This window comes from Stegostoma tigrinum, chromosome 12, assembly GCF_030684315.1.
Source record: "Stegostoma tigrinum isolate sSteTig4 chromosome 12, sSteTig4.hap1, whole genome shotgun sequence".
NCBI classification, from domain to species: domain Eukaryota; kingdom Metazoa; phylum Chordata; class Chondrichthyes; order Orectolobiformes; family Stegostomatidae; genus Stegostoma; species Stegostoma tigrinum.
This window is the reverse complement of record NC_081365.1, coordinates 1169293-1185496: the sequence shown is the minus strand read 5'-3', so window position 1 is coordinate 1185496 and position 16204 is coordinate 1169293. Positions and strand designations below refer to the sequence as shown.

The following is a 16204-nucleotide window of genomic DNA, read 5'->3' as shown; positions in this document are numbered from 1 at the left end:
GATGGTAAAAGAGGGGGAGGTGTAGCATTGTTGGTCAAGGACAGTATTACAGTTGCAGAAAGGATGTTTGGGGACTCGTCAACTGAGGTAATATGGGCTGAGGTTAGAAACAGGAAAGGAGATGTCACCCGGTTGGGAGTTTTCTATAGGCCTCCGAATAGTTCCAGAGATGTAGAGGAAAAGATAGCAAAGATGATTCTCGATTAGGAGTGAGAGAGACAGGGTAGTTGTCATGGGGGACTTCAACTTTCCAAATATTGACTGGGAACACAATAGTTTGAGTACTATAGATGGGTCAGTTTTTGTCCAGTGTGTGCAGGAGAGCTTCCTGACACAGTATGTAGATAGGCCAACAAGGGGCGAAGACACATTAGATTTGGTACTGGGTAATGAGCCTGACCAGGTGTTAGATTTGGAAGTAGGTGAGCACTTTGGTGATATGGATCACAATTCTGTTATGTTTACTTTCATAATGGAAAGGGATAGGTGTATACCACTGGGCAAGAATTATAGCTGGGGGAAAGGCAATTACGATGAGATTAGGCAAGATTTAGGGAGCATAGGATGGGGAAGGAAACTGCAGGGGATGGGCACTTTAGAAATGTGGAGCTTATTCAAGGAAAAGCTCCTGTGTGTCCTAGATAAGTATGTACCTGTCAGGCAGGGAGGAAGCTGTAAGTGCGGGAGCCGTGGCTTACGAAGGAGGTGGAATCTCTGGTCAAGAGGAAGAAGAAGGCTTATGTTGGAATGAGATGTGAAGGCTCAGTTAGGGCACTTGAGGGCTACGAGGTAGCCAGGAAGGACCTAAAGAGAGTGCTCAGAAGAGCCAGAAGGAGATATGAGAAGTTGTTGGCAGATAGGATCAGGGTAAACCCGAAGGCTTTCAATAGGTATTTAAGGAATAAAACAATGACAAAAGTAAGATTAGGCCCAATCAAGGATAGTAGTGGGAAGTTGTGTTTGGAGGCAGATGAGATCGGGGAAGTGCTAATTGAATATTTTTCAACAGTATTCACTCTCTAGAAAACGACAATGTTGTCGAGGTGAATACTGAGATACATGCTACTAGACTAGGTGGGATTGAGTTTCACAAGGAAGAGGTATTAGAAATCCTTCAGAGGGTGAAGATAGATAAGTCCCCTGGGCCAGATGGGATTTATCCTCTGGAAAGCCAGGGAGGAGATTACCGAGCCTTTGGCATTGATCTTTAACTCGTCATTGTCTACAGGAATAGTGCCAGATGACTGGAGGATAGCAAATGTGGTTCCCCTGTTCAAGAAGGGGAGTAGAGACAACCCTGGTAATTATAGACCAGTGAGCCTTACCAACAACTGAGGTAAGGCTCACTGGTCTAAAGTGTTGGAAAAGGTTATACGGATAGGATTTATAATCATCTAGAAAAGAATAAATTGATTAGGGATAGTCAGCATGGTTTTGTGAAGGGAAGGTTTTGCCTCACAAACCTTACTGAGTTCTTTGAGAAGGTGACCAAACGGGTAGATGAGAGTAAACCGGTTGATGTGGTGTATATGGATTTCAGCAAGGCGTTGGATAAGGTTCCCCACAATAGGCTATTGTACAAAATGCGGAGGAATGGAATTGTGGGAGATATAGCAGTTTGGATCGGAAATTGGCTTGCTGAAAGAAGACAGAGGGTGGTAGTTGATGGGAAATGTTCATCCTGGAGACCAGTTACTAGTGATGTACCGCAAGTGTCGGTGTTGGGCCCACTGCTGTTTGCTGAGCTGGGCTGAGAGGTGGCAAATGGAGTTTAATGCAGACAAGTGTGAGATGATGCACTTTGGCAGGAGTAACCGGAAGGCAAAGTACAGGGCTAATGGTAAGATTCTTAGCAGTGTAGATGAGCAGAGAGATCTCGGTGTCCATGTACACAGATCCTTGAAAGTTGCCACCCAGGTTGACAGGGCTGTTAAGAAGGCATACAGTGTTTTAGCTTTTATTAATAGAGGAATCGAGTTCCGGGACCAAGAGGTTATGGTGAAGCTGTACAAAACTCTGGTGCGGCTGCACTTGGACTATTGTGTACAGTTCTGGTCACCGCATTATAAGAAGGATGTGGAAGCTTTCAAGAGGGTGCAGAGGAGATTTACTAGGATGTTGCCTGGCATGGAGGGAAGGTCTTACAAGGAAAGGCTGAGGGACTTGAGGCTGTTTTCATTAGAGAGAAGAAGGTTGAGAGGTGACTTAATTGAAACATATAAAATAGTCAGAGGGTTAGATAGGGTGGATAGGGAGAGCCTTTTTCCTAGGATGGTGACGGCAAGCACGAGGGGGCATAGCTTTAAATTGAGGGGTGAAAGATATAGGACAGATGTCAGAGGTAGTTTCTTTACTCGGAGAGTAGTAAGGGAATGGAACGCTTTGCCTGAAACAGTAGTAGATTCGCCAACTTTAGGTACATTTAAGTCATCGTTGGATAAGCATATGGATGTACATGGAATAGTGTAGGTTAGATTGGCTTGAGATCGGTATGACAGGTTGGCACAACATTGAGGGCCGAAGGACCTGTACTGTGCTGTAATGTTCTATGTTCTATTCTGTATCCTAAAATGTTGAGTTGCTAATCCTTCCCCTCCCTCAGTCATATCTTTACGATGGCTACTATTATCTCACTTCCATGTGTTAATCATTATCCCTAACTCATCTCTTTTACCTGTGGTACTCTTGGTATTACAGACCTTGCATTAAAGTAAGACCTTGCCTTACTCCATTGAGTGTTTACACAGCTGCATACCCTCTGACTTGATTGTTTTACTACAGAATTCTGTGCCCTTATTCTGCAAACAAGAAGCTCTGCTTTGACATGAAACTATCCACTTTATTCTTGAAAATATTCTGGCCTCTGCTTACTTCCCCTTTTCAGGAAGAGAGTTCCAAAGATACTTGATCCTCAGAGAAAGACCATGTCCCTCTTCTGTATAAATGGGTGACCCCTGATTTTTAAAAAAAACCCCTCATTTTACATTCTCCCATAAGAGGATATATTATCTCCACATAGAGTCATAAAGTCGTACAGCACAGAGACAGACCCCTCGGCCCAACCCATTTGCACCAACCAATCTGACCTAGTCCCATTTGCCAGCAATTGACCCATATCCCTCTAAACCCTCCCTATTCATATACCCGTCCAGATGCCTTTTAAATGTTGTAATTGTTCCCACCACCACCAGCTCTGTTGGCTGCTCGTTCTATGTAAGTTCCACCCTCTGCATGAAAAAGTTGTCCCTTAAGTTTCTTTTATCTTTCCCCTCTAACCTTAAGTTTATGCCCTCTAGTTTTGGACTCCCCTACCCTGGGGAAAACACCTCGACTATTCACCTTATCCATGCCTCTCATGATTTTACAAATCTTTTATTAGGTCACCGCTCAACCTCTGCCCCATGGAAAAACAACCCATCTGTTTCAGACTCTCCCCATAGCTCAAACTCTCCAATCCCAGAAACATCCTTAAATCTTTTTTTGAATTCTTTCAAGTTTAACCACATCTTTCCTATAGCAGCTGCAACCTGATGTCAGAGCTCTTGTACTCAGTGTATTGACCAATAAAGTCAAGTGCATCAAATGCAGCCTTCGCTACCCTGTCTACCTGTGATTCCACTTTAAAGAAACTATCCATGTGCACCCCTGGATCTCTTTGTTTGGCAACACTCCACAGAGACCTACCGTGACTGTGTAAATCCTGCAATGGTTTGCTTTACACCCAGTGAAGACTCCTCAGGATCTTGTATGTTTCCATTGATTCACTGCTTGCTCTTCCAACTCCAGTGAATACAGGCCTAACCTGTTCATTCTTTCTTCTAAAGGCAACCTTTTCATTCCAGGTGTTAGGCTGGTTACGCTACTCAGAACCTCTTCCTTAAATACGTGTTCTGAAGAAGGGTCACTGGATCTGAGATGTTATCTCTGGTTTTTCTCCACAGATGTTGCCTGACCTACTGAGTTTCTCTAGCAATTTCTGTTTCAGTACACACATGGCTGATCTCATCTTGGCCTCAGCTCCACTTTCTTGGCCACACTCCATAATAGAACATAGAACATAGAACAGTACAGCACAGAACAGGCCCTTCAGCCCACGATGTTGTGCCGACCATTGATCCTCATGTATGCACCCTCCAATTTCTGTGACCATATGCATGTCCAGCAGTCTCTTAAATGACCCCAATGACCTTGCTTCCACAACTGCTGCTGGCAACGCATTCCATGCTCTCACAACTCTCTGCGTAAATCCTTCAACCCATTACTAATAATCCTTCAACCCATTACTAATTAAAAATCAGCTCATCTCCTTGTTAAATTTACTCAGTGTCCCAGCATCCAGTGTATTCTGGGATTCTGAATTCCACAGATCTGTGACCTCATCTCTGTCTTAAATCTGCTCTCCTAATACCATAACTGCTTATTCTAGACTGCCCATCTAGGATACTAGTAAACACTCAGTGTTTACCAGTCAGTTCCCTTTAGCATCTTATACACCTCATCAGTTCGCTTCTCATTCTTCTAAACTCCTCAAGATGTGGGCTTAAACTGCTCAGCATCTCTTTGTGCGACCAAAATTGTATACAGTGTTCCAGGTGCAGTTTCACTAATGCCTCTTACAGTGGCAGCAGCACCTCCCTACTTATACACCCTGTTCCTCGAGCAATGAATGCCAAAATTCCATTTGCCTTCCTTATTACCTGCCGAACCTGCATGCTAGTTTTCAGCGATTCATGCTCAAGGACACCCAGATCTTTCTGCATGGATACATTCTGACATTTCTCTCCATTTTAGATAATAAGTTGCATTTCTATTCTTCTGCACAAGATGGATAGCTGCACATTTGTACCCGTTAAAGTTCTCACCTATTTTACTGTAGTCTTCAAACTTTTTAAAGAGTACTTTCTATCCCTAACCACATTGTTAATATTGACCGTAAATAGCTAAAAGGTGAGGAAAAAACCCTGTGATGCCCCACTAGTTATGCCTTGCCAACCAGGAAAAGACCCATTTATCCCAAATCTTTGCCTTTCTGTTATTTAGCCAGTCCTCTATCCAAGCCACTAAATTACACCAAATCCCATGTAAGCTTACACTGTCTATTAGCCTTCTGTGTAACACCTTAGTAAATGTCTTTTGGAAACCCAGATACACTATCTATAGGACCCCCTTTTCAACCTTGCTTGTTACACCTTCATAAAACCACAGCAAATTAGTCAAACATGGTTTAACCTTTGTAGGACAATGCTGACTCTGATAGATTGCATTTTAACTTTCAAAATGTCTTGCTATCACTTCCTTAATGATGGATTCTAACAGTTTCCTAACGACATGTTAAATTAACTGTTTTATAGTTTCCTACTTTCTGCCTTCCTCTCTTCGAATACAGGTGTTGTATTAGCATTTTTCCAATCCACTGGAACCTTTTGCACATCCAGAGAATTTTGGAATTTTATCACTTTGGGTCCACTAACTCTGCTTCCACTTCCTCTAAGACCATAGCCAATCCCTGCCAAAGTGCTCCCGATACACTTTGATGTGAGACTTTATCACTTCCCTTCCGAAAACCCAAGTTTCCCTTTATCCACAGCACGAGTTCCTTCCTCAGAGAACTCCAGTAGATCGGTCAAACCTGATATTCCTTTCGCAGAACCCTGTTTACTCTGCCCAATTACCAGTAACATATCCAACAGCTATGACATGTTAAACTAACTGGCTTTAATTTCCCTTATTGAATAAAAGAGCACCAACTAGCCACCAAGAGACATGACCAATTCTGTCTTGTCTCACTACACGTGGAAGGTGAAGGGGACTGTCAGAAATTACAGCAGAATGTAGATAGACTGGAGAGTTGGGCAGATAAATGGCAGATGGAGTTCAATCCGGGCAAATGCGAGGTGATGCATTTTGGAAGATCAAATTCAAGGGTGAACTATACAGTAAATGGAAAAGTCCTAGGGAAAATTGATGAACAGAGAGATCTGGGTGTTCAGGTCCATTGTTCCCTGAAGGTGACCACGCAGGGACATGAATTCGACTGCGACAACACGTCCATAATTGCACAAGCCAAACAGGGACATGCCGGGGAATTCCTGGAGGCCTGGTATTCCAACCAGAACTCCATCAGCAAACACATTGAATTAGACCCGTGTACAAACCACTGAGAAACAAAACCGAAAGTAATACCAACCACTCCAGTAAACCCAGGCATATAGGTAACAAGCGGGATGAAACATCAATGCTTCACCAGAGGCGCACTGATGATGTTACCTAGCAGAGTGACAAAACGTTTGCAACCAAACCACCAGCTTGGCGAGCATTCTAAGCTACAAATCTTCTCAAACTTTAAATTTGTAACATTTTCTAACTTTGAATTTAATGGAATCATAGCTGAGTCAAAAAAGTTTGGAAAATAAGAACCAATGCATGACCTTTTTCACTGGCTGTGGTTGAAGCACATCAGGATCCAGTAACATTGGCAACCCATGGCTCCATCAGTTTACTCGGTCCCACTTCTTTGGTTGTCGTTATCCTGAGTTCAAACCTTCAGTCCATTTCTTGACTTATCACTGTTTGTGAGATGTTTGTACTTTGCATCGGTATTCACCGAGGAGAGGGACATGACGGATGTTGAGGTTAGGGATAGATATTTGCTTAGTCTAGGTCAAGTTGACATAAGGAAGGAGGAAGTGTTAGGTATCCTAAAAGACATTAAGGTGGACAAGTCCCCAGGTCCGGATGGGATCTATCCCAGGTTACTGAGGGAAGCGAGAGAGGAAATAGCTGGGGCCCTAACAGATATCTTTGCAGTGTCCTTAGACACGGGTGAGGTCCCAGAGGACTGGAGACTTGCTAATGTTGTCCCCTTGTTTAAAAAGGGCAGCAAGAATAATCCAGGTAATTAGCGATCGGTGAGCCTGACGTCAGTGGTAGGGAAGCAACTGGAGAAGATACTGAGGGATAGGATCTATTCCCATTTGGAAGAAAATGGGCTTATCAGTGATAGGCAACATGGTTTTGTACAGGGAAGGTCATGTCTTACCAACTTAATAGAATTCTTTGAGGACGTGACAAAGTTGATTTGATGAGGGAAAGGCTGTAGATGTCATATACGTGGACTTCAGTAAGGCGTTTGATAAGGTTCCCCATGGCAGGCTGATGGAGAAAGTGAAGTCACATGGGGTCCAGGGTGCACAAGCGAGATGGATAAAAAACTGAGATAATGGGAACTGCAGATGCTGGAGATTCCAAGATAATAAAATGTGAGGCTGGATGAACACAGCAGGCCAAGCAGCATCTCAGGAGCACAAAAGCTGACGTTTCGGGCCTAGACCCTTCATCAGAGAGGGGGATGGGGGGAGGGAACTGGAATAAATATGGAGAGAGGGGGAGGCGGACCGAAGATGGAGAGTAAAGAAGATAGGTGGAGAGGGTGTAGGTGGGGAGGTAGGGAGGGGATAGGTCAGTCCAGGGAAGACGGACAGGTCAAGGAGGTGGGATGAGGTTAGTAGGTAGCTGGGGGTGCGGCTTGGGGTGGGAGGAAGGGATGGGTGAGAGGAAGAACCGGTTAGGGAGGCAGAGACAGGTTGGACTGGTTTTGGGATGCAGTGGGTAGAGGGGAAGAGCGGAGGCTTGGGGACCGCTTTGCAGAACACCTCCGCTCAGTTCGCAACAAACAACTGCACCTCCCAGTCGCAAACCATTTCCACTCCCCCTCCCATTCTCTTGATGACATGTCCATCATGGGCCTCCTGCACTGCCACAATGATGCCACCCGAAGGTTGCAGGAACAGCAACTCATATTCCGCCTGGGAACCCTGCAGCCATATGGTATCAATGTGGACTTCACCAGTTTCAAAATCTCCCCTTCCCCCACTGCATCCCTCAACCAGCCCAGTTCATCCCCTCCCCCCACTGCACCACACAACCAGCCCAGCTCTTCCCCTCTACCCACTGCATCCCAAAACCAGTCCAACCTGTCTCTGCCTCCCTAACCGGTTCTTCCTCTCACCCATCCCTTCCTCCCACCCCAAGCCGCACCCCCAGCTACCTACTAACCTCATCCCACCTCCTTGACCTGTCCGTCTTCCCTGGACTGACCTATCCCCTCCCTACCTCCCCACCTACACCCTCTCCACCTATCTTCTTTACTCTCCATCTTCGGTCCGCCTCCCCCTCTCTCCATATTTATTCCAGTTCCCTCCCCCCATCCCCCTCTCTGATGAAGGGTCTAGGCCCGAAACGTCAGCTTTTGTGCTCCTGAGATGCTGCTTGGCCTGCTGTGTTCATCCAGCCTCACATTTTATTATCTTGGATAAAAAACTGGCTGGGCAACAGGAGACAGAGGGTAGTAGTAGAAGGGAGTTTCTCAAATTGGAGATCTGTAACCAGTGGTGTTCCACGGGGATCTGTGCTGGGACCACTGTTGTTTGTGATATATGTAAATGATCTGGAGGAAGGTGTAGGTGGTCTGATCAGCAAGTTTGCTGATGACACTAAGCTTGGTGGAGTAGCTGATAGTGAAGGGGACTGTCAGAAATTACAGCAGAATGTAGATAGACTGGAGAGTTGGGCAGATAAATGGCAGATGGAGTTCAATCCGGGCAAATGCGAGGTGATGCATTTTGGAAGATCAAATTCAAGGGCGAACTATACAGCAAATGGAAAAGTCCTGGGGAAAATTGATGAACAGAGAGATCTGGGTGTTCAGGTCCATTGTTCTCTGAAGGTGACAATACAGGTCAATAGGGTGGTCAAGAAGGCATATGGCATGCTTTCCTTCATTGGGCGGGGTATTGAGTACAAGAGTTGGCAGGTCATGTAGCAGTTGTATAGGACTTTGGTTCGGCCACATTTGGAGTACTGTGTACAGTTCTGGTGACCACATTACCAAAAGGATGTGGATGCTTTTGAGAGGGTGCAGAGGCAGTTCACCAGGGTGTTGCCTGGTATGGAGGGTGTTAGCTATGAAGAGAGGGTGAATCGATTAGGATTATTTTCATTATAACGATGGAGATTGAGGGGGGACCTGATTGAGGTCTACAAAATCATGAGGGGTATAGACAGGGTGGATAGCTAAAAGCTTTTTCCCAGAGTGGGGGACTCAATTACTAGGGGTGATGAGTTCAAAGTGAGAGGAGGAAAGTTTAAGGGAGATATGCGTGGAAAGTTCTTTACACAGAGGTTGGTGGGTGCCTGGAACACGTTGCCAGCGGAGGTGGTAGACGCAGACATGTTAGCGTCTTTTAAGATATATTTGGGCAGGTACATGGATGGGCAGGGAGCAAATGGACACAGACCGTTAGAAAATAGATGACAGGTTAGACAGAGGATCTTGATCGGCGCAGGCTTGGAGGGCCGAAGGGCCTGTTCCTGTGCTGTCGGCTTCTTTGTTTTTTTGTTTCTTTGTTTGTTATTTGTATCCTCTCTGGTTAAGACCGAGGCAAATTATGTGTTTAATTCATCTGCCATCTCTTTTTATTTTTCATTATTTTTCATCCAGATTCATTTTCTATCCAACCAATGCACACTTTTATTTTAATAGAAATAGAAACAATGACTACTGTATCTGTTTTTTTTATTTTTGGCTACTTTCTCTCATGCTAATTTTTGTCTCATTTCTCATTCTGAATATTTTTTCTGCTTTTAAAGTCCTGGTCAATTTTCTGACCTGCCGTCTGCCTTTGCACAATTATGTGCCTTTTCGTTTAGTTTAGTTTCATTCTATCTTCTAACATTTCCAGTTAGTCACAGATGGTGGGTCTGCCCCTTGGAATTTTTCTTAAACATTGGAATGTATATAATGTCTATTCTAGAATATCTCCATAAACTATGCCACAATTTATGTCCTGCATTATGCTCTGAGCACTAAAAATGTGACAAAGAAGAAAAGAAAAGGAAGCAAGTCCTGCACTCCACATCCCACTACTTGGACATCCTACCTCATTTGCCCAAAGATTTATGGATCAAGATTCACCCTGTTCAGTTACCTGAGTACACAGGTCAGAAATTCTTGATCCTGGGGAAATGTTATGTCCTAATTGAGGGACAGTCTCTGATGATGAAGTTGGCTTGAAAACTGGGATTCTATCAGGAGTCGAATAATAATCTGAAATGAAAAACATTGCGTGGCTGTGGGGAATGGTATGACCACATCAATCGAATGATGTACTAGTACTGTAACCGTACTGGATAACCATACAATCTGGATTGTAAAATAAACTGTTAATGAAACTGGGATCGGACAGTAGGTTAAATAGTAGGCTTTCATCTGTATGACCATGGTTTTAGAAATGACAGATGTCTGTGGCTGGCTGGAAGCAGGCTAGCTGAAATGGGTTTGGCCAGTTTTATCCCGTTCCCAGTCGGAATGAACCAACAGCAAAGGCCGTTTCTATAACAGCAGGAATTGTCAATCATACCCACACAGAGCATGAGTGTCCACTTCTGCAACTGGTACATGATATATTTTTGGGATTGTTAAAGGATTGTTACTGTAGCTAATTGTTTCATCTGACCCAGAAATGCTGAATACTGACCTTGTGTCCTTGAAAAGGGACAGGCTCCATTTTGCACTACTGACATCCCTCACCTTGAATTCAAATTGAAAATGTCAGCATATCTTTCCTTGCTAAGTTGCTTGAGTCGATGTCACTTGATTGGATGACCATGTGAATCCCATAGTCACTTTCTAGAAAATATGACTAGAGTGTCTGATTGAAATAAGAGTTTCTGTAAATAAAGTGCAAGTTCTATTGCATAGTTGTATCTTCACACATCTCCTTCACAGATCTGACACATAACTGAGTTGGAATGTAGGTTGTGAGGAGGCTATTTGGAGCTTCGTGGTGACTTGGGAAAGCTGAGTGAAGTGTCAGAATGTGGGAGATGGAATATAATTTGAAAAGTGTGAAGCTATCCAATTTGGCAGCAAAAGTGCCGAAAGGCAGACTATTTCTTAAACTGCGAGTGATTTGGAAGTGTTAGTGTCCGAAGGGACCCTGGTGCCATGTTCATGCGTCACTGATCGCTGCACCTGTATGCTAGCTCTTAATCAGGAAGACAAATAGTCTCCTGGCCTTCATTGCAAACAGTTTAAATACTGGAGTAAAGATGTTGCGACACAGTTCTATAGAGCCTTGGTGAGCGTGTACTTAGAGCGTTGAGACCAGTTTTATTATCCTTAACCAAAAGTTGATAGATTTGCCAGAATGGGAGTGCAATGAAAATTCATGAGATTAGTCTCTGGGATGGTGGACTTGCCCAGTGAGAAGGTGAGAACTTAGGGAAGAGTACAGGTGAGCATGCCAGAAGCAGTAGGTATACCTGAAGTGAGGTTGTCAACCCACTGAAGCTGTGAGGCAGGGCAACTCGCTAAACAACATTATCAGCAAGTGGTAGAGAGCAAAGCAGTACCACTCCATCGGATCGGATGTACGTTCGACAGTTGTGAATGATGGTGAATAATCAAGGTTTTAGATTTTGACTGTTATGCTCCTTGGGCCATTTTGCTGCATTAACATAGTTGTACGAGAGTAATTTTTTGTGCCCTGTGTGGGTGTGAGATGTTGATATCTACACAGAGGTATAATGCTGAGGCATGTTATTGCCTCTTCTTGAGATGATCAGGAATAAATGCTGCATCACTGATACTGCAAGTACTGGCTGCTGTCTGAAAGGAAGTGGGGAGATGTTTGGAACAATTGGTACCAACTCCAGAACTTTGTTTTTCAGCTACAGAACGTTTACACTGATTCTGACCTTCTTGCTGTACACGGCTTATCATCTCTCTCGGAAACCAATCAGCATTGTCAAGGTGAGGACCCCTTTAACTTTGCAGCATGATAAAAACTGGATCAGTTCCTTCTAAAAATAGCAGAATGGGACCACCAGTCTGTAAACTGTGGTTGGTTTGCTCACCGAGCTGGCCTGTTAGTTTGCAGACATTTCATTACCCTGCTGGGTAATATCTTCAGTGCACCTCCAATGAAGCGCTGTTTTCTTTTCCCACCTGGTACTTAAACTCTGGGATACATTGGATTTGATTACCTTATTTCTGTTTTTCCTTCACAGTCGTGTATATATTGGGTGTAGTCCTATGTGTTTTTTGATGGCCTTCTTGATGGAGAATGAGGCCTGTTGGAGTTCCTGTGCTCATCTCTGTCTGGCCTGTCTTAGGACCCTGGTGTTGCCCCAACCGCCCTGGTTGTTCTCCTTATCTGCGTGAGTGGAGATGAGTACGTAATGGTCATGTCTTTTTGTTGTTGGTTGGTGTTCATGTACTCTTGTAGCCAATTTTCTTCAGTCTGGCCAATGTTAATGTTTGTTGCAGGGTTTGCATGGAATTTTATGTATTACATTGGTTCTCAAAAGCATTGCCCATCTGCAAATCGAACCCAAATTATGGATCTGATACATGGATGACACTTTTGTCATCATCAAACGGACCAAGTTAGTGGAGACACACCAACTAATTAAACAACACTCACCAGCATCAGATTTACCAGGGAAGAGGAAAAGACCAAACCGCTCCCAATCCTGGACGTCATAGGAGAATGTCAGGCCAACAGGGAATGTCTGACAAAGGTACACAGAAAAGCCACACACACTGACAAAGTACTGAATTTCAACAGCAACCATCCTAACACTCTCAAACAAAGTTGCATGAAAACATTATTTAAACAAGCGACAGCAGCCCGGAACTATGCCAGAAAGAAGAGGACAACCTCCACCAAGTATTTAAGGGCAACGGATACCCGAACAACTGGATCCAATGATGCCTATCACATGTACAACACAGGAAGATACAATATGCCCTGACACACTCATCGTGCTACCATACATCCAGAACATATCCGAACTGACCACAAGACTCCTATGAGTGTTGGGCATCAGAGTAGCACTCAAACCCATGTCAACCCTACGCCAACTGCTAACTCGAACCAAAGACCCTTTACTCACTGTGGACAGAATTAACGTAATATACAAAATTCCATGCAAGGACTGCAACAAACTTACATTGGCCAGACTGGAAGAAAATCGAGGGCCGAAGGGCCTGTACTGTGCTGTAATGTTCTAAAGCTGGCTACAAGAGTACATGAACACCAACCAGCAACAAAAAGACATGACCATTACTCACTCATCTCCACTCACGCAGATAAGAACTGCCAGTTCGATTGGGGCAACGCCAGGATCCCAAGACAGGCCAAACAGAGATGAACACAGGAATTCCTAGAGGCCTGGTTCTCCACCAAGAAGGCCATCAACAAACACACAACTACACCCAAATATACACCACTGCGAAGGAAAACCGGAAATGATGTAATCAAATCCAACGTATCCCAGAGTTTAAATACTAGGCGGGAAAACAAAACAGCGCTTCACTGGAGGCTGCACTGAAGATATTCCCCAGCAGGTCTTGTCATGTTTATTAATATCATTCTAGTATCCTTGTTCTTTACCCTCGAATCTTGAGACTGAGCACTGCATTGTATCTTTATTTCCTTTTTATGTTTCTGCATTCATATCAGTCTTGTCCATAACAAGCTATATGTAAGGAAAAGAAAGTCAAAGGCCACAGACCCAAAGACAAACTGAAAATGTGGATTTTTTTACCTTTTAAGGATGATAAACACGCACTGATCCAACTCTCCAATCCAACGCCTTATTGAGTCAAAAGCAACCAAAGATCTCTTTGCTTCCTCTTCGTGGGCTTGGTCAACTCTAACAACCAAGATTCACCCACATGTCCAGACCTTTGAGATGGCCAGCTTTTCAGAACAAGCTAAAGTTTAGGAATGTCCACTCTGGGTGCAATGGAAAGAACTCCAGTCAGGGTGCTGGTCAAGAAAGAAAAGTAACAGAAAATGCAGAAGCACAACTTCTTTGAATTATGAGAACAAAACCATAAAGATGCTGGAAATCTGAAATAAAAACAGAAATTCCTGGAAGTACAGAGCAGGTCAGGCAGTGTCTGACAAGACAAAATCAGAGATAATATGTCAAGCTGATGTTAGTCTTTGGCCAAAACTGAATGTCTCAGCTGGTTGACACATTAGCACTGGTTCCCTCCACTGCCTGACCTGCTGTACAAATTGATTGACAAATCATCTCCTGCACATCAACACTTCTGAGCAAAACTTAACTGGTCCAAAAAGCTAGATGTGACACACCCACATTACTTGCTGCTTATGCTGTTAGTGTTATGCAAGTGATAGACAGGGCTAAACAAATCCATGACCAATAGATCATCTCAAAGTCCTTCCATATCAGTTATGAATAATAGTGAACAATTAAACAACTCACTGTAACAGGAGGCTCTACAAATGTCCCCATCCTCAATGATGCAAGAGCCCAGCATATCGGTGCGAAAGACAAGGCTGAAGCATTCATGGCAATCATCAGCCAGAAGTGCCAAGTGGATGATCCATCTCTGCCTCTTCCAGTAGTCCCCAGTGTCACAGATACCAGTCTTCACCCAATTTGATTCACTCCACGTGGTATCAGGAAATGGTTGGAGATCCAGTATACTGCAAAGGCCATGGATTCTGACAACATTGTGCTCCAGAACTTGTCGGTCTCCTTGCCAACCTCTTCCAGTACAGTTACAATACTGACGTCTACCAGACAATGTGGAAAATTGCCCAGGGATGTCCTGTATGCAAAAAGCAGGACAAATCCAAACCAGCCAGTTGCGGCTCCTTTCGTCGACTGTCAGTCATCAGTAAAGTGATGGAAGGTATTGTCAACAATGCCATCAAGCAGCACCTGCTCAGTGATGCCCAGTTTAGGTCATGCCAGGATCACTCAGCTCCTGACCTCTTTGCAGCCTTGGTTCAAACATGGACAGGAGAGCTGAATTCCAGAGGGTGAAGTGAGAGTATCAACCCTTGACATCAATTCTGCATTCGACTGAGTGTGGCATGAAGGAGCCCTAGCAAAGCTGACACGTGGCAAGCATCATTCATGCCATAGAAGTGCCAGGCAGTGACCATCTCCAAAAAGGGAGAATGCTACCATTGATCAAACCTAAACTGGACTCACCATATTAATACTGTAGCTGCAAGAGCAAGCCTGAAACTAGGAATAATGCAGTGAGTTACACTCAAACTGGCTCCCCAAAGCCTGTCCACCACCAAGCCACAAGTCAGGGATGTGATAAAACATTCCCCACTAGCTTGGATGGATGCAGCTCCCATATTACTCAAAGCTTGACACCATCCAGGAGAAATTAGCCCACTGGATGATGATGGGATAGTGTAGGGGGATGGGCTTAGATTAGTTCACAGGTTGACGCAACTGCTATGGAGCCAGAAATGGTTGTGTCTGGCAGTAGAAATGATTGAATTGCCCTCTGTACCTCATGCGCTGTGCGCAAATATTAATCCATAGTGCAGTGAGCTCTGGCTCTGATCTAAGTGTGCAACTGGATGAACACTGCAAGCCAAGCAGCATCTTAAGAGCACAAAAGTTGATGTTTCAGGCCTAGACCCTTCATCAGATGAAGGGTCTAGGCCTGAAACATCAACTTTTGTGCTCCTAAGATGCTGCTTGGTCTGCTGTGTTCATCCAGCTCCACACTTTGTTATCTTGGATTCTCCAGCATCTGCAGTTCCTGTTATTTCTGGCTCTGATCTCATGTGTTTCTTCACAGAGTGCCTTGCATATGAATTGTTCATTGGCGAATGAAGTTGAACTGTACAGCTACAAAGAGCATTTAATTCAGGCTAAACTACTTAAAAAAGCCTTTTCCAATGACACCTGGTGCAGCTGGGAGCCCTTTGGTGAGTGATTAGACTGGGAGTGTGATGTGAAATAATAGAACATAGAACAGTACAGCACAGAACAGGCCCTTCAGCCCACGATGTTGTGCCGACCATTGATCCTCATGTATACACCCTCAAATTTCTGTGACCGTATGCATGTCCAGCAGTCTCTTAAATGACCCCAATGACCTTGCTTCCACAACTGCTGCTGGCAACGCATTCCATGCTCTCACAACTCTCTGTGTAAAGAACCCGCCTCTGACATCCCCTCTGTACTTTCCTCCAACCAGCTTCAAACTATGACCCCTCGTGTTAGCCATTTCTGCCCTGGGAAATAGTCTCTGGCTATCAACTCTATCTATGCCTCTCATTATCTTGTATACCTCAATTAGGTTCCCTCTCCTCCTCCTTTTCTCCAACGAAGAGAGTCCGAGCTCAGTCAA

General features: G+C 44.3%; 1 protein-coding gene across 3 annotated transcripts in view; it reads left to right on the top strand.

Annotated features, from left to right (window-relative positions):
- slc37a1 (solute carrier family 37 member 1) overlaps positions 1-16204 on the top strand; it is a 113218-nt gene that overhangs the window by 10856 nt on the left and 86158 nt on the right. For all 3 annotated transcript variants that reach the window (XR_009446533.1, XM_059650070.1, XM_059650069.1), the window contains exons 3-4: positions 11731-11812; positions 15650-15779. Coding sequence is in view for 2 of the 3 variants with exons in the window: in XM_059650070.1 (XP_059506053.1) it covers positions 11731-11812; positions 15650-15779 (212 nt within the window). In the remaining variant the exon portion in view is untranslated. The remainder of the gene's footprint in view (positions 1-11730; positions 11813-15649; positions 15780-16204) is intronic.